At 31.7% G+C, this 25,027-nt stretch overlaps 3 protein-coding genes across 5 annotated transcripts in view; 1 reads left to right on the top strand and 2 right to left on the bottom strand.

The window, feature by feature from the left end:
• Window positions 1-3,374, bottom strand: part of LOC113402847 (protein tweety-like) — a 77,729-nt gene extending 74,355 nt beyond the window's left edge. The window contains exon 1 of one of the 2 annotated variants that reach the window (XM_026643177.2): window positions 2,984-3,374. The gene's annotated coding sequence lies outside the window, so the exon portion shown is untranslated. The remainder of the gene's footprint in view (window positions 1-2,983) is intronic. The other variant, XM_026643178.2, reaches the window with a different exon arrangement.
• Window positions 3,375-3,855: 481 nt separating this feature from the next.
• On the top strand, window positions 3,856-5,994 carry LOC113402851 (cytosolic Fe-S cluster assembly factor Nubp2 homolog). Its single transcript, XM_026643187.2, has 4 exons — window positions 3,856-4,052; window positions 4,146-4,416; window positions 4,900-5,071; window positions 5,709-5,994. Exons 1-4 carry the CDS (start codon window positions 3,942-3,944, stop codon window positions 5,941-5,943), a joined length of 789 nt encoding a protein of 262 aa, XP_026498972.1. The 5' UTR covers window positions 3,856-3,941; the 3' UTR covers window positions 5,944-5,994.
• A 229-nt stretch (window positions 5,995-6,223) lies between these two features.
• On the bottom strand, window positions 6,224-24,500 carry LOC113402850 (cryptochrome-1). 2 transcript variants are annotated; one of them, XM_064215795.1, is made up of 14 exons: window positions 24,256-24,500; window positions 13,704-13,873; window positions 13,362-13,508; window positions 12,724-12,911; window positions 12,465-12,581; window positions 11,800-11,933; window positions 11,251-11,346; window positions 10,844-10,917; window positions 10,648-10,774; window positions 10,254-10,436; window positions 9,423-9,590; window positions 9,216-9,339; window positions 8,635-8,798; window positions 6,224-6,279 (listed from the first exon to the last, which is right to left on the bottom strand). In XM_064215795.1, the coding sequence occupies exons 2-13, from the start codon at window positions 13,831-13,833 to the stop codon at window positions 8,682-8,684; spliced, it is 1,605 nt and encodes a 534-aa protein (XP_064071865.1). In that variant the 5' UTR covers window positions 13,834-13,873; window positions 24,256-24,500; the 3' UTR covers window positions 6,224-6,279; window positions 8,635-8,681. The 2 variants fall into 2 exon arrangements, with proteins under 2 accessions (XP_064071865.1, XP_026498970.2); XM_026643185.2 differs by lacking the exon at window positions 6,224-6,279 and having other exon boundaries at window positions 7,842-8,798.
• Window positions 24,501-25,027: the final 527 nt, after the last annotated feature.

Below are 25,027 nucleotides of genomic sequence, written 5' to 3'. Positions count from 1 at the left end.
TTGAAAGTTTAAATATTAAAACACATAGGGTATACATTAGTTTTTAACTGAATTTCCACAGAACTTGTTTCAATTAATTACAATTATAATAAATAAATATGTGGATGCAGTACTATTATACGAAGCTTGATTCAAATTCACCCCTGCCGGCTCTAGCCAGCTCTTTCAGCACATCGTCTCTGCCACGCATTGCTCTTGATATAGCATATAAGAACAGTTTTATCATAATAGTTTAAACTTAAAGTTTAAAATATAATTACAGTAATTATTAGTTATGGAGGAGCGGCTCCCTCTGCTACTAATGTTTTCACACTTAAAAGAGAATCTCAAGATATTTAGATATTTAATTCATTTCACGTTAAAGTATCCTGATCTAAAACGAACAAAGGGTGAACATACTTCTTGCCACTCACCGCACGTCGTAAAAGTCCCAAGAGAGAAATATGGAGTCATGCACTTATACAAGAGGCCCGCTGCTTCCTGTGAACAAACCAGCAAACAGTAGCTAGCCGGTGAGAAGAAATTAAAATTCATCATTAACTAATTGTTTATAATTTTAATACTCAGCAATTTATGTATGTACTGTGTAATATTAATATAAGGCGCGCCCCTCCGCGTTAATTATTATCGGCGCGCATTAACGAGTGAGTGAGTGAGTGAGTATGACTTGTGAGCACGCGTCTTGTCATGTCTTAGTGTGAGTGAGAGTGAGACTACTAGGAGTAGAGACAGCAGAAAAAAGCACAAAATATATTACGCTTTTAATATTTATTTTATTAAAACACCGATCGTGATATAAACGTCGCTCTGAATCTGGATATGAACCCGCGACCTACGGGGTCCTTGACCTTGTTCTCTTGTGCTATTTATATATTGGAAGACGTTCAAGATGTATGTATTCTCGAATGTAAAGACTGCAGAAAGCATAGTGGATAATGATAATGGACGGAAGGTCCGTCATCTTCTTTTGAGAAGTTGAATAGGGTATTACCCAGCACTGAAATATTCGGGTCTAAAGGCCAATAAATCTATTCTAATATTATAAATGCGAAAATAAAGCATGTTGCTCTTTCACAGCCAAACCACGGATAGGAATTTAATGAAATTTGGTGTCAAACAAGCTTGAACCCTAAGGAAGAACATAGGCTACTTTTTTGTACGTAACCCCTGCCGTCCACGCCGTAAAACGCGAGCAAGCCGCGGGCGACCTCAGTACATAATGAACTTTCAAACATTAAACTTCAACTTTACAATTGTTGCGTAATCAATAACAATTAATTTTGTTCAACCTCGTTATCAAAGCCTATCGATGATTTATGTAAACTTTTTTCTTTAAATAAAACCTCTTCCATAAAATATTGTGTAATCAACAATTAAGACATTGCAAAAATAAACCCCAATTGACTAAATGTGCCTTATGAGGGGTGAGAATGAACATTGACTTCACCCTTATTTATTGACGTTATCTCCAAGGTCATGGGGCTGAAAGTGGTACTGAGAATACTTACTTAATTATTTTTATTATTATGCTCATCAAATCGACGAATAAATCACGCAAGTTTTAAAACCAGTATTTTTTTTTAAATATAGAAAATTTTACAAAAAAATAAAATAATAATTATCTTAAAATAATTTAAGATAATTATTATGTTGTAAAAAAATTACATAAAGGTATTTAAGTATACTGTACCTTTTGTTTTTTCTAATAATTAAATTACTACATATCTTATAAGATTTTAAGACTACAAAATATAGCTACAGGTATTAAGAGTATTGTGTAACATCAATTAAAACAAAATATAATTTATTCATAGTAGACTAATAAGCGATTTTAATTTTTTTTTTTTTTGGTTTGTGACAAGGAATTTGGTGTTGAGTTTAAAAAAAAAGACAGTGTAATTTTGATTAAATTTATATATTACAATAAATGAATATGAGGCACTACTGCGACTAACAAATATCCTTGTCAATTTTAATATTTGTGTTGATTTAAATTAGGAATTAAAAAACCAAAAAGGAAGAATTCTAAATTCAAATTATTTTGTAATAATGACCATACCAATTAATTTTTTTTTATTTTCCCTAACTCCATGTATGGTCCTAATAATATATGCCCCATCGGCATAAAATATAAGACACAATTAAATTATTTCTTTATTATTTATAAAGAAATGATTTAATTGTATCTGAATCACATTAATTGATATAAATGTAGTTCAATGACACAACCAGAACCAGCATGCAGGTGAGTTGTTTGTGTTGTAAGTGAATCCTATAAATAATTAGAAATAATCAACAAAAAAACAATGTAGAACTGTGGAATAAACTCCAAATTTTCTTCTCAAAAGATTTTAGGCAGACTGCTACATTTCTTTTTTATTTTTTTTTATTAAAATTGAAGTCAATCTATCTGAATGTAATTTGTAAAAATTAAATATATAATATATGTCAGAATTTACACTTTGGATATAATTTTGAAAGTGAAATTGCCATAAATCAACTTGGTTCTTATGTATACATTTATATATTATTTACATTATATGTAGAAATGATATTACAATTATGGTAATGTCTGGTATTAACAAAAAAGTAAGAAATGAATTGAAATGACACATTCATTTTAAGGTGTACAGTAAAAAATTTCAAACTATATTACACATTTTAAAATATTAAACTATTTTAATTCATAAATATATCGTAACATATTTTGCAAATTCGTAAGCTTGAAAAACTGTCTCTTATTAAAAATTAAGTGATAAATATGGTATATCATCTATATATTGTATGAGGAAAATGAGATTATAAAAAGCTTTTTTGAACCATTTAGTTGAATATCGACTAAGGGGGAAGGGTAATCCAAGCCCACTACTGAAAGCTAATCGCAGCATATTCGGATATTTAACGAAACAACCATGAATTGCAATATAAGCCGACAATCTCTATAAAAAACTACAAATACTTGAAATATTTAAAAGAAAAATACCTGTAAATAACTAAGAATGAAGTACAGTCTCCGGTTCTCGTACCTTGTCTCATAAAACCTTGCACAAGCACTAAACTCAAATTTTACTAAAATAAAAACACACCCGACACTGATGTTCACTTGAAACTCATGTGAAATTAAAAATTCAACGTGTATCACAATCTAATTATGTTATAAAACGTCCAATAATCTGTTACAAAATGGAAAAATTGTAGCATCTCCCTATGTAAGTACCGGCACACGATTAACACTACCTCAACCCAGAAAACCTATTTAAAACTGACAAAAAAACATTCAACGCGGCGCTACTGTCGCTTTTTGGCGCAAGCGCTAATGAAAGATTTTTTTTTATGATTTCGATTCTAATCAATTAGCTCTTTTTCATATAAATTAAATAATGAAATATATGATGGATTCGTTTTTTTAATTATTATCCATATAATATATGAGTTACCCAGTCAATTTATTCATTTTCAACAATATATACACTTATTAAACGTATATTTTTCTATTTCATAAGTGTTACCATTATTAATGTTACATATGAAAAATTGCGTGAGATAAAAATTAATTTAGCGATTATATAAAAAAAAAATCCATATAATAACATTTTCCTTTAAACGTTGATAAATATAAGAAACATTACTATAAATATATATTTTATGCTGGCTTCCATAGCATAGAATAGAAGAATATAATAGCAAAGTGTATAATTGCAAAATATCACCAAAGAAAGTGTTAATCTTTTAGCATATTATCGAAAACTTTTTTTCTGACAATGTGATAACTAGATTTTGTAATGTTTTTATTCTGTGATAATAAATAATGGTGATGACGAAGAGTGATAACACTGATAACTGATGGTTGACAATTGACAGTAGTTGCCACTTGCCAATATATATTATTGTAGTGTTTATTTTTCTTCTATTGTAAATACGAGTTTATTATTTTCAATAAAATGTTAGAAGAGGTTAAACACGTTATATTAGTCCTGTCTGGAAAAGGTGGAGTAGGAAAGTCAACAGTGAGCACACAATTAGCTTTAACTCTTAAAGAAAAAGGGTTTAAGGTTAGAAAACTTTGATTATAATTAATTATATTCTGAGAGTAGTATAACGTTTTAAAACCATAGCAGCTTGTTACATCACCTTAATATTTACAGGTTGGGCTACTTGATATTGATTTATGTGGGCCGAGTGTTCCATATCTGCTGAATTTAGAAGATCAAAACATTCATCAAGGCTCAGGGCATTGGATTCCGGTGTATTTAGACAAAGAGAAAAAGTTAGCTGTTATGTCTATTGGTTTTCTTCTGAAGTCTCGTAATGATGCGGTAGTGTGGAGAGGACCTAAGAAAACATCTATGATTAAACAGTTTTTGGAAGATGTTTATTGGCAAGATTTGGATTATCTCATAATCGATACTCCTCCAGGTAAAAACATTGCGATATTGGTTATATTTAAATTTATAAGCAATTAATCAATAAGAATTCTGTCAAATAAAATAATTGCAATTATATATAATAGAATATATTTTTACACTCAGAAGAGAATGCACAATATTGCACTAAACTAGGTAAACGAAAATAGTGACATTTCCCATTTAAACCTGTGTTAAACACCAAAAAAAAAAAAATGATTTACATAAATTGAATATTTATAAGCAATCAATTTAAAAACTGCAAGTAATCAGCCTTATCTTTAATATAGTCTCACGTGATAATCAAATATACCTTATTCATCTGCACATTCATATACACAAATGAAAAGTCAATTATAAATTATTTATGAACTGCATAAAACAAAAATTAAGCTTATCAAGTATTGAGTAGAGTCTTAATATAATAATAACAATAATAATAACTAAATAAGTAATAGTAATAACTTAATTATCATAAAAATATTTTAATTTAAAGGAACATCCGATGAACACATCACAGTGATGGAAAATCTTCGTAATGTGCCTCAATGCTCAGCAATAATTGTGACAACTCCGCAACAAGTCGCTATTGAGGATGTCCGTAAGGAAATAACATTCTGTCGGAAAACTGGTATACCAATCATGGGCCTTATTGAAAATATGAGTGGGTAAGGAAATTTTCCAGATAACAAATAACACTAAGATATTATATTTTTTATAATCTTTAGATATAACCATCTTTTTTTCTTATCTTCTAAATCAGGCAAATTGGATACCTAAATGGTTACTGGTCATAGCAATAGCTAATAGCAAGTGGTCAGTAGTCATGAATAGACCATCTCATTGTTCCAAACTAGGGTGTTGTTGTTTCTTGCCATGCTTTACAATAACTGACTTACCCTTTAAATGAAAGATTAGCTATAAATAAATATCGGACAACATCACATACATTACTCTGTTCCCAATGTAAGTAGCTAAAGCACTTGTGTAATGGAAAATCAGACTTAACAATGGTACCACAAACACCCAGAAACTAATGAAGTTTTTCTTCATTGACTCGGCCGGGACCTCGGAGTGGCGTACCCATGAAAACCGGTGTACACACTACTCGACCACAGAGGTCATCGGCTATGTTATTAGAGAATAAATTATAAGCAGTGGCACCAATCTAGACCGACTTTTATGAAGCCTTAATAGCGAGATAAATTTGCTTGTAATCAGTATTAAAAAAAATTATTTCAATTGTCAATTACTATGTTTAATTTTCAATAAGAAATTACAAGTTTATATTTTTTTATATTTCAGATATGAATGTCCAACATGCAGTGAATGTACAAATATATTTTCAACGGGAGGAGGGAAATCCCTAGCAGAGATATCAAAGATAAAATTCCTGGGAAGTATACCCATAGACCCAAGAATCGGGGCATTGGCTGGCAAAGGTGTTGCCGCTGTGAAGGAGTTACCGGATTGTACTACAAGCAAAGTTTTTAATGATTTAATAAATCATTTACCTCATACAACTGCAAATGGTTCATAAGGTGAAATAATTTCAACTGATACAACATGAACTGAGTGCAATCTATTAGTTATTAGGATAATTAGACATTTAAAAATTTTATTGTAATATATTATCTGTGAAAAATTAAATGCTATAAATATATTTTTGTTATACATCGAAATAAAAACCATAAAAAGTATATTATAATTTTAAGATAGTCTTTTATACTACATATAACTAGTTGTCGCTAGCGGTTTCGCTCGTGTTTTACGTGGTTGGTCATCAGCTTGGCATGAAAAGCATAGTCTATGTTCTTCCTCGGAGTTCCAGCTTGCTTCATGCCTAATTTCAACGAATTCACTTCAGTGGTTTGACCTTAAAAACAACAGACAAACAGTCACTTTCATATTTATTATATATATTATAATGTATAATTACTTCCAATTCCCTTATTGTTGTTATTATACAAAGTAACTTGTGATCATACAAATAATTAATATTATTATATACTAAATGACCACCCTAACTTTACACAGATTAAATAATAAGAATATAATTTTACTTAAATAAAACGATAGGATTGCAGTACCATTTGCCATGTTCAATATAATTCATACAAGTTCTCACTCAACCCAAGCGCAGATAAGTTCATCAAAAACGGTCTAGTCGTTTAGGAAGAGCTGAGTGACATACAAACATACAAAAAAAAAAAAATTATTAAAAAAATATTAATATATAATAATATTAGTATTATAAGATTCAGAATACTTAGTATTATTGTGTTCCGATTTGAAGGGAGAGTGAGCCCGTGACCACAGGCACAAGGTACGTAATAGCTTTGTTTCCAAGGTCGGTGGCGCATTTGCGACAAAAGGAATGGTTAATATTTCTTAAAGCGCCAATTTCTATAGGCAGTGGTGAGAACTATAATCGGGCGGTACAATTACCAAACCACTACTAACACCACAAAAGAAAAAAATAACATTTAATTTTATCACATTTATTCAAATTATAACACAACATTCATATAGATTATGATAACAAAAATACATATATTTGTTTTCTAAATATCCTCCGGATGTTTTTTATATAGACATTGTTTATGTAAATACACTGTAATTTCCAATAAATCGTTAATACAAACTTGTTTAAAGTAATACTTACTGCTCCATTTCCTACTACCACATAATTATCACAAGAAGTTTATAACAAATAAAAAATTAAGCCAATTGTATCATGGAATACAACAGACGTTAATTTTACTGTCCACTAAAGTAATTTAAAAAGTAGTATTATAAAAAAAATTATACATATATTCAAAACATAAAATAATTTACGGACTACTTACGTTTTGTCTAACACCAACACATATTATTAAATGTATTCCCTAAAATAATTTCAATTAAGATTTCCTTAAAATTATAAAAAGGAATAAAAAACTTCAATAGATTATAATAGAATTAAAAAAAATTAACAGAAGTAAAAACAAATAAAAAATTATAATTTTAATATCACTTATAGACACAAATTTCTCTTAGACGTTTAAACCATAAATACTTATGCAAAAAAGATAAATTTTAAACTAATTAAGAAAAAGATTTTTTTTTAATATTCAAATCCTTATCAGGACATTGTACTGTCGTACGCTAATTTAAATGGTTTTATCTTCATAAATGCAATAAAAAAAATTATATTGACTTTGGTATATAGATTTGGTCAATTTAATTTTAGTCACGAAATATGTATATTATTTATTATTAAAATACTAGACAAGAAATAACTATTAATAATTATATAATTTATGGAACATCTTCATATAATTTGACGACCTCCGTGGTCGAGTAGTTTTTACACCGGTTTTCATGGGTACGCCACTCCGAGGTCCCGGGTTCGATTCCCGGCCGAGTCAATGTATAAAAATTCATTACTTTTCTATGTTGTCTTGGGTCTGGGTGGTTGTGGTACCGTCGTTACTTCTGATTTTCCATATCACAATGGCTTTAGCTACTTATATTGGGATCAAAGTAATGTATGTGATGCTGTCCAATATTTATTTATATAATTTCTGTACCGCAAGTATATGATAAGTTAAAACACACTTTTGTAAACAATAGCCTCGAAACAGCAATATGTTGCCTGCAGTTCAAGCTATTCCAAATGGAGAGTAACTGGGCTCGCTTGTTGGGAGTTGACATATGATCAAGGTCAAACAAACATGGTATTTACAGTTTAAAATAACATAACTGTCGTGTCGCACCTTTATGTTAAAAATGTTACAATTAGTAAATCACCCTTAAATGCATAAATCGTACAATCTGTAGGAAAAAATACATTCAAATGCAGACTATGAAAAAATTGAAAGAATATAGACGAACAACCTTTAACATGACATCATACTTTCGAACAAAACAAAGATCTTTAGTCAATTCTAAAAAAAAAAAACAAGTTTTGACTTTAGAGTATTCCTATTTCGTAAGGACGAGTAAAGACAAATAAACAACTTTGGCGTTCAACTGACGCGACATCATTGGCCGAGATCTTAAATAATCTGTGGTACTTAATACAGATTCTCTAAAAAATTCAACGGCATTTTAGAAGCAAAAATAAAGTGGATGTAATAAGTCAAGTGGAATAGAGTCGTATTATAAATAAAGATATATTAGTCAACAACTGCTTGTAGTGCATGATATATCAGAGCTGTTAACAAATCTAAGGGTTGCTTATCTTTACCCCTTCTACGGTTGGAATGCTCCACGCACTCGATGCAGTCTATCTATTTAGGTGCTGGTTATCTCATTCTGGCTCTCGTCGCCGAGCCACATGAACTGGCGGACTTCATCCTCCGAGGACGGGCAGCAATGAGGCGGTGCTTTCTCGAGCATTTTGCGCAAGTCCTGTATAAAATAAAATCTATATTAAAAAAATTGGGGTTTCGTCATCAAGCCGAAACAGCTGAAGTAACACTATCGCAGTAAGTTTCATTTATCTCGTTGGAAAATTTTATATCGTATTGTAAACACAAAATTATAGGGTTAAAGTAAAAATAGCTGTGTGTGTCAAAACGGAAAAGATGATATCATAATTAACACAAAAATAGAAATAATAAAATATATAACAACGAAACAAGGGGATACTGATTTAAAAAGAAAAAATAATAATATAGTTATTTTAAAAAATAAGAACTAATACGAAGGTATTCGGTACTTCGGTACATTACTCTGTGAGCTTCTGAAAATAGTTTGAAATCGACACTCGCGAGCACAAGCGACACAAGCTAGTGAAGAAATGGTGCAGATGCAGCGCGGCGGTACCTGCATGGCGGCGCGGTTGCGCTGCGCGGCGGCGCGGTGGTCGACGACGGGCGCGGGGTAGTCTCGGCCCACCACGCAGCCCGCGCGCTCCTGCACCTCCAGGGGCGCGCGCCACGGCTCGTAGCTGGACACACGACTCGCGTCATTGCCTGTAGCGCAGGTTGGAGCGGCCAGAGGCCCTCTGCGCGCGCACGAGCGGGAGCTCACATGTAGTCCACGGGCATGCGCGCCAGCTCGGGCACGTAGCGGCGCACGTAGTGGCCGGACGGCTCGAGGCGGCGGCCGAGGCGCACGGGGCACGCGCACTCGCCCGAGTCCAGCAGCGCCTCGAAGGCGCTGGACGACACCCACATCCAGTTGCCGGCGCACACCGACCTGCCGGAGCCCAGCCCGCTTGTGTTATCGCTACTCAGAGACGAAGTAACGCTTCAAAATTCTTAATCGTTCAAGATCGGGGAGCGCAACCTCTTCGCGAAAACATTCATAATGTCCGTATGATAACCGTCGAATGCAATGACATATTGCATCGTTTCAGTAAACTGTTTTCATACAGAAATGCTCGGTACGTGACACGGTGTCGGCGTTTACTGAAGGCGCGCATTATCCTAACATCGAATAGTCTGTTTTGTCCGGTCATCGATGGATTCACGCTTCACGTGTTACCTATAACCTGTAACCTACGACTTCCTATAAAGTTAGAAATAAACTATTAATGTGTATTTAACTTTCTTGTTCTAATACTTCTTTCGAGCACTGTAAATTAACTATTTATTTGTATTTCTCTTCTAGTTAAAACGAAATAAATCGTCGAATTCGGTCAAATAGCATTAAAATCGATCAAATAGCGATAAAATATTATGATTATGTTAGATTTGAATCCAGTTATCAGTAAAAAAGTAATAAAAAAAATTATAGTAGAGCCTGATCAATAGTTTCGACGAGAGGGGAATCGAAGGGGGATCAGAACCGTATGTGGAATGGGCTACGAATAGAGCAAGCGGCGTGCGCGTGCGTCGTGCGCGTGCGTCGTGCGCGCACCAGTCGGCGTCCAGCAGGTACTTGAGGAAGTGCGCGAGGCCGTGCTCCCACGAGAGCCACAGCGTGCCGCGCGTGAGGAACGACGCCACGGTGTTGCGCACGGCGTGGTGCAGCCAGCCCTCCGCGCGCAGCTGCCGCATGGCCGCGTCCACGAACGGGAAGCCCGTGCGGCCCTCCTTCCACCTGCGGACCCACTCGTGACACTGAACACTTGGAGGCGTAGGAGAACCGACGACGGCTTCGTTTCAAAGCGCAGGAGATCCAAACATTTTTACTTTTTTAGACAACTCGAAACCAATTTAATGAAAAAAATAAATTATCTGATAATTCAATTTTAACTAAGATCTATGGATTTGCAGTGTGTATATGTAAATTATCATTACAACAGCGATACCTTTGGAGCTCGTCGCTCTCCGGGTCCTTCCAGGGTATATCCAAGCAGATCGGGTTGCCGGCCATCTGCCCGTAGTTCGGATTGTTGACGCTAATCGTGTAGAAATACTCACGCCATATCAGTTGACCTTCGAACACGAGGAACAAGTTAATATTTTATTAGAATTGTGGACTTCCGATATGTCGCATATTATTACCAGTTATAAACTGAGTCGAAGCGAGGCGTCCCTGGTGCACTTGTTGGAACAGGTCTTGGACGCACCAGTAGAAACTTGAAAGAGAATTATTTTTAATTAATGTTTTATTATTTAAATTTAAAAGCGTATTATTATAATCAATTCGGTGGCATTATGGACATTTTAGCCAACATTTTTATTATAATCCGTTCAAATATTAAAGCGTATCAGATATTATATTGTTTATGATATAATAATAAATAAATGAATTAATAAAGACAAACAAATATAATATACACCAAAAAGAGACTACAATACTAAATCTATAACAGTTCAAAAGAAAACATATATATAATCATTATATCATCGAATAAATAATACTAAAAACACAAATTGTCGCATTTTAATATTTTCGACCATGTCCTCACCGACGCACAGACAGACAGCCGAACCGCAGGGCCGGACTCAGCGATATCGGTGGCCCGAGCAGGTCTGGGTTACCGAGCGTCGGTAAATAGGAGCCCCTGTAGATATAATATTATACAGGCGAGAAGAGATCAACAAACGTACAAGTACGCATCGAGGCGCTTATTACGTTTAAGATACGGGGCTGGTATAATCAGTGGAAGTGTTTAAGTAGAGGTTTATTCTACTTACCATCAGATGACCCGTTATCCCTAAGATGACAATTTTTGAAGTGTGCTCATACAGCCAAGTCAGAAGTAACAAAGAATGCCGAAAAATTATGACCATGTGTGTGATGACTTAAATGTGTCCCTAATAACAATAAACATCAAATTGAAGGGCGTAATACGTATAAAAACTTATTATTTTTTTGTTTGTACATATGTTCGAGCAATTAAATCGTTCTAATTCTGCCATAAACATCTTATCCTGCATCCGTGTGACCCAAATCTCAATACAAAAAAAAATAAAACTATCATAGTTTGTTTTACCAGCAAATGTTGACAATTTACCTGCAAAAGGTCTCGTACTCCACAGCCAGACGGTTCTGCATCTTGTTCAAAGCAGCAGTCTCACCCCCCACCCAGCGTATCATACGAATGTCTTCGTTTTCCAAAAACACTCCCAAGTCTTCGGGTTTGGGAACCTTGTTAAATATAATAATGCCATATAGAATTGATGATGAATTTTCTAGTAAACAATACGACCTTATTAAGACGAAAGCTGGAAGTGATTATTTCATTTTCATTTCTATTAATATATTAATATTTATCACTGTTAGTTATATAACCATTATTATTGCTACGTTTGTAAAGAATACTGAACCTGCGGTTTTACCCGCACGAAATTTATTCAAATCAAATCAAAATATACTTTATTCAAGTAGGCTTTTACAAGCACTTTTATTAAAAGCAAACTGCCAACCCCCGTTTCATGTCCTTAGGGGGTGGAGTTTCGTAAATTGCGTTTTTAGCGGATGTCTACACCCTATAAGGTACCTACTTGTCAATTTCAAGTATTTAGACGTTACACTTACTTATTGATAGTCAAATTAAACACCACCACCGGTTCGGAAAAAAAAATACCCTGACCTGAGAAGAACCGGCGAAAGAAACTCAGCGGGTCTTTTTTTTTGTCAAATGTATTAACTACGTATATTGAATATGAACTTTTATACCATATCAAAAACAGTAAACTCATCGTAGAAGCATTTGGGAAGACACGCAAAGTTGACTCCCTTCAAGTCTACATCGTCCACAGGGCGAGGCGGGTCTCCAATAATAGCCACGGTGTGCTGAAAAAATATCTAACTTATTATTATTCCTAATATTGTACATCCGATTAATACTTTAAGACGAGTATGTCTTCAAACCTAACCTGTATAAAATACAGAGAAATCTTCTATACATTAAGACCTTTAAGCCAGCTATACTAACCAGAAACATTTGATAGGTCAATGGAGGGATTCCACCATTAGCTTGGATGACGCTGTCTGGATCCCATAGTGTATGGGAAACATTTTCCCGACACGAAACTCCGATCTCACGACAGAGGTCTCGGACGCTGTCGTCACGTGCGCGCCATATTGGCTCACAATCTTGCTCGAAACAAATCTTCCGTATACCTGTCCAAAACGTTTTATAGAATACGTATTACGCGCAATATAACTTGACCAGTCGGGAGTTAGATATAAATGGCTCAGCAGATATATTTTTAGGATCGATAGGAGCAAGACTTAGTCATTAATAGTTGATTATTGTCTTGATTTGTATCTTTTGCTGTTGTTTTTTTGACATACATTAGGCCGAAACGCTCGACTCTTCGAAAACCTAACTTTAGAATGCTTAGATTGCGTATTGAATGTGTATTGTATGAAGAAATGGAATGAAGTACTTATATCGAATGTTATACTCATTTCATTTGTTAAATATGAATTAAATATGAAATAAAATAAGTAAACGGTCTTCTTTTTTGTAGTAAGCAGTTGACTATGAATGTATAGCTACGCTGTTTGTCCATCTACCCATCTACTAATCATGCAGATATAAACGAAACAAATACATTGTAGACTTACCGGATTCTTCCCAGAGACGCCTGAACACGAGATCAGGCTTGCCTTTTATCATGTGCAATCTTCCTCCATACTTTTTAAACTGGACATCCAAATCGTTCAGCGCCTCCAACAAATAACGCATACGATTGTACCCCACGATCTTCGTACCTAGTTAAAGAATTAAAACTTTTATGAACACGATATTAAGCTAAAGCTAAATCAAGTTGAAAATATATTAAAATAAGTTTGTGAAAACATTTGGAGTATTTGTGTAAAAAATATTTTCAGGCAAGAAAACGCTGTTTTATTTCAGACCTCAGTTTATTTTCAGTTCAGAGAATAGGAATTGCCGAGTCAATTTACCCGCTGTCTCTCCATCAAAGATGAACATAGGGTAGAATGGCGTGTGCCTGTCTTCAAGGGCGTTTTGCAACGACGGATTGTCGTGCAGACGTAGTCCATGTCGGAACCAGAGCACGCTGCCACCGACCATCTCCGAATTTTCAGGAAATACTCATAAACGATACAGGTACCTATATGTAATAAATAAAAAAATGAATATCAACGTTTCTATTAATTAAAAAAATAGAAAAAACATTTGTATTTTTATACAAATAACCACTGCACAAATCGCATGCATACTAAAAATATTATCTGAAATTGACTGATTGGAGAACTTGAACCAAAGTACGAATTAGTACGTATTTAAAATATTTAAAAAAACTTTGCCTAATATCTGGGCATTTGGAAATTGTTTTTTTTATAGATACATGCAAAAACTACTAAAACTTGATAGGGAGAAAGTTGAGTGAAGCTTTCGCAGCATAGAGCTAGCAGTTTCAATACGATAATAGACTTATACCTTATTATGTCAATATAATACTAATGATAGAATATCATTTCTTAATAAACTCCGTTGTATATCTTTTGTCCGTTCTTCTCTTGTGTTCTTTTCCGAACCAACGGTAGAAATTTGACAGTCAATAAGAAAGTTTTCAATAAAGATATGTGAATTTTCTAATTTTTATAGTATACAAAATGAGACTTAATTTATATATTTCGACGATAAATGGCAAAACCAATGGTTACGTTTTTAAGAGGACTACAAGAGCTAAGTGCCCTTGAGAATCGCACGCACACACTTACAAAATCGACAAAACCGGCAAGCCCGTGAACTAATGGTTAAGCGAGGTAACGAGGTTACGCCCAAATATACCAATAGATGACGCCAAACCGAGAGAACTAAGATCAATCATAAATCTCATAAAAAATAGATAGGACAACAGAATTGTTTTTATTTCTTTCGATGTTAGTTAACAAATTATTATAAAATAAAACTGATTCAATTAAACTTACAATATTTTTATTTATATTTTGTATACAATAAAATACACAGTTTTAACCTTTTTTTTCTTTTATTCATATTATTATACCACAATTAGTTCTTATACTAAATATTAAAACATACCAATTTTTAACATTTTATATTTGATAATCTATTTATATAATAAAATCGTAAGTGTTCGAAATCTGTAGTGTAGTAACCGTGGGGTATAGCGTAGTGTTTGTTCGTTTTATTAATATCGGTTCAGAAAGGAAAAATATATATTCAATTTAAAAAAAAAAAACCATCTAAATATTTTCTAGAAAAAAATGTGGTCAAGTCGATTTGGTTGAATCATTGGTTAACTAGGTTAATCATACTAGGTTTAATCATAAATCTCATAAAAATAGATAGGATATTAGAATTATTTGTATTGCTTTTGACTGTTATTCGAAAATGATTAAAAAATAAAAGTGATTGAATGAATCTTAAAATATTTTTATTTATATTTGGTACTACAAAAAAAATACATTTAGTGTTAATTTTTTTATTAAAATCTCCTATTTAATTTCACTTGTATGTATGAATGTATGTATATATGTCCTGGAATCTTGCAATCAATATTACACCTACTTCCACTGAAGCTGTGGAGCTGAAAGTTGGCACATATATTTAGTCTCGATGACAATGCACGATTCATGAATTGCTGCCATATTCAATCCATTATGGCGGACGTTACAAAAAATTTAAAATTTTTGAATTACGTACAAATGACACTTCTAAATATTCTAGTTCTCTGGTTCACAACAATTGCCTTTTTTTTTTTGTTACGACTTTACTTTTTTTTATTATTAAAATTAGTTCATACATAACTTTAATTCCTATTACAAACAAAATCGATAAAATTAAACTCTTACGCAACATAAATAGCTTCCGTGTTATTGTTTTCGACTTTCTTTATTCTGTAAAAAATAAATATATGTTAGTAATTATATATTTATTAATTATAAAAGTATGTATTTAAAAAATATGTATCTAAATATATTATTTTAGTATTTTAGTACTTTTAATGAAAAATATCATATAGCTTCGAGTTCATGGGGATCGAATGTAGTCACTCTCAATTGATGTTTTCCTTCCTTTGACCAAATACTCTATCGTAATATTTAGAGAACAGCTCGAAAAATCTGATTCTATGCGAACTGATGGCACATTTTTTCTAATAGATGTTTTCAATATCCATAATTTATAAAAAAAAAATATGTTTACTAATAAAATACTCTTACCTTTTTAATATCGTTCATATGTATGTTCGGCGCTTAATTTATATAGTTTTTTAGTTTTCCTCACGCCATTCACTTTATTTCCCATATTTACACAATTAAAATTTAAACAACAACTTTTTTTTACAAATAATATAATAAAAAACAAATGCTTAATTACTACTACACTATTTTAACTTAATATATTTATCTACAAGAAAGAATAATATTTATTATAAGAAAACATGAAACAATGAATTTACAATGAAAATTACAAAAAAATATCTCGTAACGTAATGATGCAACGAAAAGATCGACACGTCTGTATAGCCTCGGCCAGCAATGTGTTTACGCACACTGCCACACGGCGTTTACGCACACATGCGTACGCATTTTGTTCGAAAATAAGAATATCTGAATTAAAAAAAATCTATTGATTTTACTAAAAAAGTGACACAGGGATATAGTAGTATATTGCTTGTAGAATCATCTGACAAAAAAACCAGAATTAATGGATGTATATAAGTATAGTTATTATTTGTTAAAAGATTTTTTTAGAGGTAACTTTGTGATTTTTTTCTATCGTACCAAATTAATTATATCATGTTTTCAAAATAACAAATAACTAGCATGTATCCTGAAGATTATCACATTTTTTTTTCATTTGGTTTACTGCATTGGATCATATACTTTTTTTGCATTATAAACTTGCATTTAGCTCATGTAGTCCCCTTAAACACATTCCAGTTACAAAAATAAAAATTGATTGAACACCTACTTTGCTATTTCAAGTTCCGAGTTGAGTTGTGACCGTGTAAGAAACTGTTTGAACTGAAAGAAACCTGAGACAAAAGCAGCGGGTGGGTTTGAAATATGAAGTCGAAAGCAATAACTTTATAAAACGAAACAATCGAAGTTACCTAAACGTAAGAAGCCCTTTATTTACTTGCGTCAATTCTGGAAACAAAGTTTTACAATTTTGATTGCGACAACGAGTTACCATAAAGTATAAATTCCTGTAACCCGTTTCTTCAAACAAATTACAATTGAGGTCGAATCGATACCTATTTCCTAGCATCCAATTACGTACTGTATCAGACAGCCGTCAAAGACATTCATAGCTTCAACGCATACAATAACCATTTGTTAGGAACACGTGCCCTGTAAAAGGAAACTCCGGGTGACCTAGATGAAAACGTAACACCGCCTACGTGAACATTTCTTGGAAAATTTTCATACAGGATGTATTCCATGTGATTTCAATTGCATGAGGTTCATTGTAACTCATATAAATATCAAATCGTCTTGTATTTCCGTAAGGCCTTTATTTCCTCGTCAGAATATTTAAACGTGAATACTTATTACAAAATAATACCTTTCTTACATAGGTACTTTATCTTTTACTTTTAATTTGTGTTATACTTTATAAATAAAAGGTGAGAAAGAGTTTAGGCGGAGGATCTGGCAGGACTGGCGTGCTTTCCGCAGCACGAAGGAGGGTAATTTTATGGGCAGTGTTTACCCACTGCCATTAGACACTAAACACTAATTTTCTATTTCAAAGCGATGAAGACCGCGAAAATAATATTTTAATAACTATAATTACAATGAAAATAATTATTAAAAGTTAAGCAATGAAAACCATACTATCAATATCGTGGGTAACTCACCAAACTGTTACGTAATCCTTATAACCACTTAGAACATAAAGCCTTGCTGAACTTGATGTTTGGGTTTTCAATATCGCACAATAGACGACTTTTGTAATTATAAGCCAGTCTAGATTGACCTTTAATAAGAAATTGAAACCATATTTCCCAACTAGCAAAATTGACCGCAAAGGGATCTCTGTTAATTTGTCATGGGTAACCTATATTAGAACATTGATTAAATCCTGACTCGACGATATAATTCTACTTTGAGTGTGTTATATTGGATACAAAACGTAACACTCACAATTACAGTAATTGGTAAACGCAGTTAAAAAAGTTAGAGCATTCCAAAATAGACAAATCGAAATAGATATCTGAGAGGCACAAATAACTAGTAAAGAACAATAATCGCATAAAAAGTAACAAAAATTATTAATTTATGAAAAACTATTTATTTATATTAATATTCGTAGATACGTCACTTGGAAACTACTGGAATCATAATGAAATTATTTTGAAGATGTTAAATAATCGCATCGGTTGTAGTAATTAAGGATAATAACCGGCAGCCTTCCCGGAAAAATATGTCTAAAATGGAATCTAGGTAATTGATCTATTTTAACAAGGAAATGTCGCTCCATATTGTTACAGAAGACAAAAAATCTATTCTCATAAAACGAATGAAAATTATGTGATATGACCAAACACTATTTAAAATAATTTTATTTATTACCAACAAACAAAAGAATTTCTGAATGAATACGGCTTCGTATACTCAAGATAAAATTATGAAAATATTGAGAAATATAATACAATGTTTTTTTTAGTCTTTTAGTTGATCGTCTTTTATGTATATATATTGATAGATATAAAAATCTGGTAAATTTACTTAGGCAATATAGGCTACAATAAAATTCAAGATAAAGCAGTATCTTCAAACTGAAAAATTCATGTTAACAAACCTTTAGATACAGATTATATAAGATGATCATATTATGAATATCTTATTAACACCAATGCCATTATGTTTTTGGGGATACTTATTTAACCAATTCAAAAGTAAAAGGATGTAAATGACATACTGCTGGACTAGCCCTCTCGAGGTTTTCGAGCTCATTAACCACGCTACTTTAATACGTTCAGGTATTTTCATATGCAATATGCGAAACGAGAGTAATTTGTTTTAATCACGTTACAAACTAAATTATATACAAATACAGATTAAAAATAGCATAGTACAAATCATGACAGCGTGGATTGATGGCAAGAATGTTAGCAGTATTTCCCTGAGATACTTTATAAACACAAATTAAGCACATGAAAATTTAGTTGTGTTGGCCCATGTTTTAACCAAAAATCTTCGGTCAGGATTCAGACTTCTTAAAAACAATTAAAAAAAATCGCAGACTAAAAATTAGTTTATTAGTCAAAATAAAATAGCAGGTGAAATAAAATGCCATTTCAGCCTTGCTTAATATTATATCTGCTACAACTACAACAAATGAATGGTCGAAGAGGGAAAAATTACTGTAATCTGTAGGCAGGCTTAAATTGCGTAACGAATTCGAGGCGTTCTTAAAAGTTAAAACTTTGACGTTGAGAAATTCTATTCATATTCCATTTCTTTCAAGGTATTTTATGACTTCACAAATAATTGAATAAAATATCCAATTTCGACGTCGTTTTGAAAGTTTTTCGTTTTGAAATACCCATGAACAAACATTTGTAATTATACTAAATTTTATTTGAATATTTACCTAATTTTCACAGTAAAGTAACCGTAAAGGTTTCACTGCTGGGCTAAGGCTTCCTATCCCTTCGAAGTGAAGGTGTGGATATTATTTCTGATTAGAAATTATTGACATTTTCAAGAAGACGTATAAATAAAGGGTAATATGTGTAGTACATCTTGGACTGACGAGACGGCTGACGGTTGCACCAAGCGAGTCATTATCCTGAGGTATGATATCGGTTGAAGGCTGAATGACGTTTACTCGCCACAGCTCTCTATACTCGATTCCTTTTCGCTTAGAGTGCGTTATTTGGGGTGCCCGGCGCGTCCCAAAAGTCCCGAAATAAAAACAAAAATCATTTTACAAATCTTTTACAGTACCTTTAATTTATTTCCCAAGAAAACAATATAATTCACTTGTTATTTAGAAAACTAATACCGATTAACTTGTTCGACACTGAAATGAAATATTGATACAATCATATAATTTCACAAGTTATGAACCAAACATACATACAGTGACGTTTAGCTTAGAAATAATGCTGAAAAATGAATTTTCGTTCTTGTGACATACATTTTATTGTATTACTCCGAACGAAAAAGAATAGGTAATACCAATACATATATTTGGTAAATATGTTGCTCAGTACCGATAGAGAAAATATAGATAAGTATTATTACCATCAGTATTATTCAGAAAGGTCTTTGACCAGATCTCTTAAACACATTTATTTGCAAGCACGAGAAGCTCCCGCCTTAAAACGAGGCTGATAGTAAGTTATTAGTTTTAAGTACTATTTTAAATTATTTAAAGTTTTCTATTACTTATTTATATTCATGATATAATAAAAAGTATAGGAGAGGTCTTCAAAGGCAAAATAGATTTTTTAAATTAAGTTTATATAAATTTCTTTAACGCAAATTGATATTTATTTTCAATTAGTCGTTTAAGGCAACGAACGTCGAGTTAGCACAATAGACGTGTTTTGAAGCGAATAAACGTTATTAACCCTTATTTACGGTCCTTTGCCAAAAAGTCTAATTTAAAAAATAAAATAAGATAAATATATAATACAATATTAACCCGTTACTTTTCATTAATACTTCACGTAAGTCACAAGATTGACAATGAATGATAAATCAGATTATCTATTACGAACCTTGTCGTAACTTGTCCTTACACGAGGAGGCAAATTGGTCTATCAGTGTCTTATCTAACAGGATATAGGTTATTTTTGTGTTAACTTCAATTACGCAAACCATTTCAAGCATATACGCTGAAGGCGTCTTTGGAAGTAATAACAGATGCAACTGAATTTTGATGCCGATCTATTTGCGCTCCTTTGGTGTAAAGCCGACTCATACTCTGTAATATGGCATGACAGTCTTATAAGCCGTTTCCACAGCCGCTCTCTACTCCCTTGTGCGGGCTTGCCGTGTATAATATTTACTTCGTATACATAATTATAAGAAAAATATATTTATCTTATTAATGAAACTCTATGATTTAATTTATCTTCGTTCAAATTTATTTCTAGGTTTCTGTTATTTTAAATTATTTCAATTACAGGTTGTATTGATGTTTTATATCTGCCAAGCATCCTATTTAGACCATTTTTACAATAAGGTTATAATAAATATAAAATAAGCAATTAATTTAAAAAATAATCTGATTTTGCAAGCCAAATTTGCTCCCATTCTAGCCGCTTAGAAATATTGCCATTGACAGACACATCAAAAATGATATCTTCATCAGCTATTCCAATCAGTATGCATTCAACTGGGCTTAGTACTATTTAAAAATGAGGTTTACAAGTTTTGGGAATTCTTGATTTTGCAAATTATATCAATACTTATTGTTTACCGATTGTAATAATCATCTATTATTCAGTAATTATTTGCAAAAGAAAACTACTTAAAGGAAACATAAATAGAAAACACATTGTTACGTTAAAATTGGGTGGTGGGTTATTGACGAGTAAAGTGTCAATAAAAAAAAATATTTAAATTTCTTTGAGGCAAAAAAAATCTATAGAGTTGGAAAAGTTTTTAAACTAAACAAATCCTCAAAAGAAAGTGCTCCGGAAGTCAGATAAATTATTTTAACATTACAAATAGATTTACAAAAACAGCAAATCTATGTTCAAAAATATTTTATTAAAAAAAAAATGAAAAAGTAATTTTCTTATAATATTCTAAATTTAATTGTTAACATAATCGGGCGCCAGTATGTTTACATCCGTTTAAATTAAGCTTAAACAAATATTTTGTAATAAAAAAAAAATTTTTTAAAGTTCAACCAAAATATTTGAATACATGTCAAGATTCAACTTCAGGTAAAATTATTCAAAATTGACAACTAAGTTACTTAAAGTAAAGTTACAAACAAGTCAAGTTTATCAACTTGATTAAACCAAATGTCTAAACAATTTTAAATTAATTTAAACAGTAAATTCAAATAGTGAAAAAAAATATTGTTTAAATAAAGTTTTGCCAATTTTTTTATAAATATAAATAAATTTCTAATTAAATCTCGCGCGGTTAGTTTTCGGCGAAAATAAATACATATGTAAAAATTACATACCAAGATCCAGTAATATAAATTAGTGTGATAAAGTTTTACTTCCTTTAAAGTTTCCAAAAATCCGTCTTCACTAAGTAAACTTCAAATTATAAGTTTCCCAGAAGTAAACTTCTCTTTTAAATCTTCAAAATATCCAACGAAATGAAGTTGAAATGTTCCTCGAATAGCGTTGAAAATATCCAATCGAACATGATGCCAAAGAAAATAATTCCCGTAAATTTGTTATTCAAGATAATCATCCCAGAAAATAACTGAAGAGATTAATCCATGAAATAATTGAAGAAAATAAGTGACGAAAAATATCGTACAAAAATAACTGTAGAAAAATGTAAAAGGAAAAATCATTCTGATTAGAATCTATTACAAATATCGAAATCCTATACTTTTAACTTTAATATTTCAAACGACTTACCCGGTCAATCCCGGTTATTTTTCACAAATAACAAAGAGCATCGTGGAAAATATTATAAAAATCCCCTGTAAAGAACCACAATCGTTGTTACGACACAGTACAATTCGATTAAATTCAACTTTCGAAGAAAGATTCAAAACTTACCACGAGGCGACAAATATCGGAATTAATTTTAATAATCCGACATGGATTTACTTCCAATTCTTCAAAATAGAACTCACTGTTCATTAAAACAACTATTTTCAACAATATTCAAAGTTTAAAACAAAATAAAAGTTATAAAAACTTCGAAAATAAATTAGCGTCACATTTCGAATCAAAAAGCGGAAGGAAAGTGAAGCTTTAGACAATTGTCAAAGATCTTTTCAAAGATAATATAAAGATAATAAATCACAATTAGTTCGGAAATGCATAATGCATAAAAAGTGCATTTTTATTTCAAATGTCAAAATTAGCGGTCATTTCAAATTATGCGTAAACATAACCTTAGAAATTGTTGTCAAAGTCAATTGTCAGATGACATCCTATATTTTATGTTAGAAATTCAATAATTTTGTTGAATTTACTTTAAAAGAATGTAAACATGTAACGTGCGCCAAAATTACGTTACAACATAACTTATTATTTTTTAATGTAAGCTTCTACTATTATCTTTTCTTTATATTACTGAATAACTCCTGGTTCTCAACATATGTGCAAGATTATATATTGGTCTAAAGATTTAAAAGTAGGTCAATGGATGAAAATCAAATTTAATTTCCATGTTACCGATATGTATTATTAAATTTATATATGCAGTCAAAATCTGTTATAACGACATTGAAGGGACTACTCATATTTAGTCGTAAAAACCGAAAGTCGTAACAACCGGTGATGCTTATTTTTTTATGAAGTGGTATTATTGAATGTGTAGGTCATAGGTATTAATAGGCAAAATATATTAAAGTATGAAATTAAATTATATTTCGTTTATTTCAATCAAAAGATATATGTATTAAGAAAGAACAATGTCATTTTCCTGTATGCATAAAATCTCTAATTTTAGTTTGTTTGGAACACTTCTGTCTTGTATACACATTTTATAATTCACGTTGGAGTTTAATCAGCGTATCGCTATAATTTTCCTGCAAGTGAAACTGTTCATTAAAAAGAACAATCTTGCGTAATACACTAACAGCATTGAGACCATCATTCAAAGTTGTCACTGTAAATTGTTCATCAGTTCGTCATTTTCTTCAAGAAGTTCAAGAAGAAAATCATCAAATCATTTTCCGTAGCCAGTGCACAAATCGCAATAGACCTATCTACATCAATACACTCGTCTGCTTCAGTAGTAATTGTTTACAATACGGCTCAGCTGGTTGTTCTACAGATATAATTCTCCAAAAACATTAGCCAAATGTGGTAATTTAATACAGTATTTCGTAGTAAGCAATGTCGTACAAAGCAATATTTTTGATAAGACAGTTATATAGCATTCAGCTGGGACCTTTGATTTTGGTCAATATTACCGATATGTTGTTTTAAACAATGTCACCATAAACGGTTTTAACTGTATATATATAATAATTATTACACAAATAATACAATACAGTATGATTTTTAGCAGTTGATTTTGCTGTATTTGTTAAAAGTGTAATGTATTGTAACTAAAGTATATAAAACTTATTTTGATAATTTATAAATAAAAATATATGTGCATCAATACATAACACTGTTTAATTATAAAGATCACTGGTGTCTTCGGACATATTTTAATATGATTATATATTTATATATATGTAATAAAAAAAATTGTAATACTATTTAAGAATGGATAATTTTTATTAAACAGACTTCGTATATATCTTTTGTACAATGTGATCTATATTAAAAAATACAAACGTTGTTTCCAATTATGGAGAATTCTACAATTAAATATAATTTTATCACTTAAGCTACGTACTTACCTTGAAAAATAAATCCGAATGAAGCTCAAAATTAAGCTTAAATCGATAATATTTTTTCAGATTAATTCTGTCCTTCCACCATTGGTTCAAATAATTAAAATAATCTGCTACTCTGACAATATTCTCGTTAAAACTCAATGTACGACTGCTATCCAGCGAGTTCTGATGTGAAATACACATAGTAAATAAAATATACATACTATAAAATACTATAGTTCAGCTAAACACAACCACAAATAACAAGTTACAATTATCAACAGGTTTATGTCACCTGTCAAATTTAAATTTGACAGATCTCATGTGTAATCTGTAACATTCTAAATGCCAAAATAATTCTGTTTGTCTGCTGTAACGTTTTCATGGCTAAACAACTGAATCGATTTTAATGAAGTTTGGTACAAAGCAAGCCTTTACTTTAACATAGGCTACTTTTTCCTTTTCTGAGAGGGATGTTGGGATCAAGGTTTCAAAACAAGTGCTTGCAACATTTTTGTCACAAACCGCATTACAAGTTGCAAAGCCATGGGTTCTGCTAGTCTGTTTAATAAATTGGTTGCAATGTTGTTGTTTGAAAATTCCAAAAACACCAAACTGAATTTAAAAAAAATCAAATGGCACAAGTTTGTTCCGGTTTTCGTCGACGTGTTCTCGACAAATATTAGCATAAATATTATACAATTATATTGATGATAAAATATAAGTCAATTATTAATAAGTGATTAAATAGTTTTGAATAAGCATAATAGTTTATCAAACACCAACATATGTTTTT

This window comes from Vanessa tameamea, chromosome 9 (assembly GCF_037043105.1).
Source record: "Vanessa tameamea isolate UH-Manoa-2023 chromosome 9, ilVanTame1 primary haplotype, whole genome shotgun sequence".
Taxonomy (NCBI): Eukaryota; Metazoa; Arthropoda; class Insecta; order Lepidoptera; family Nymphalidae; genus Vanessa; species Vanessa tameamea.
This window is presented reverse-complemented; position numbering and strand designations above follow the sequence as displayed.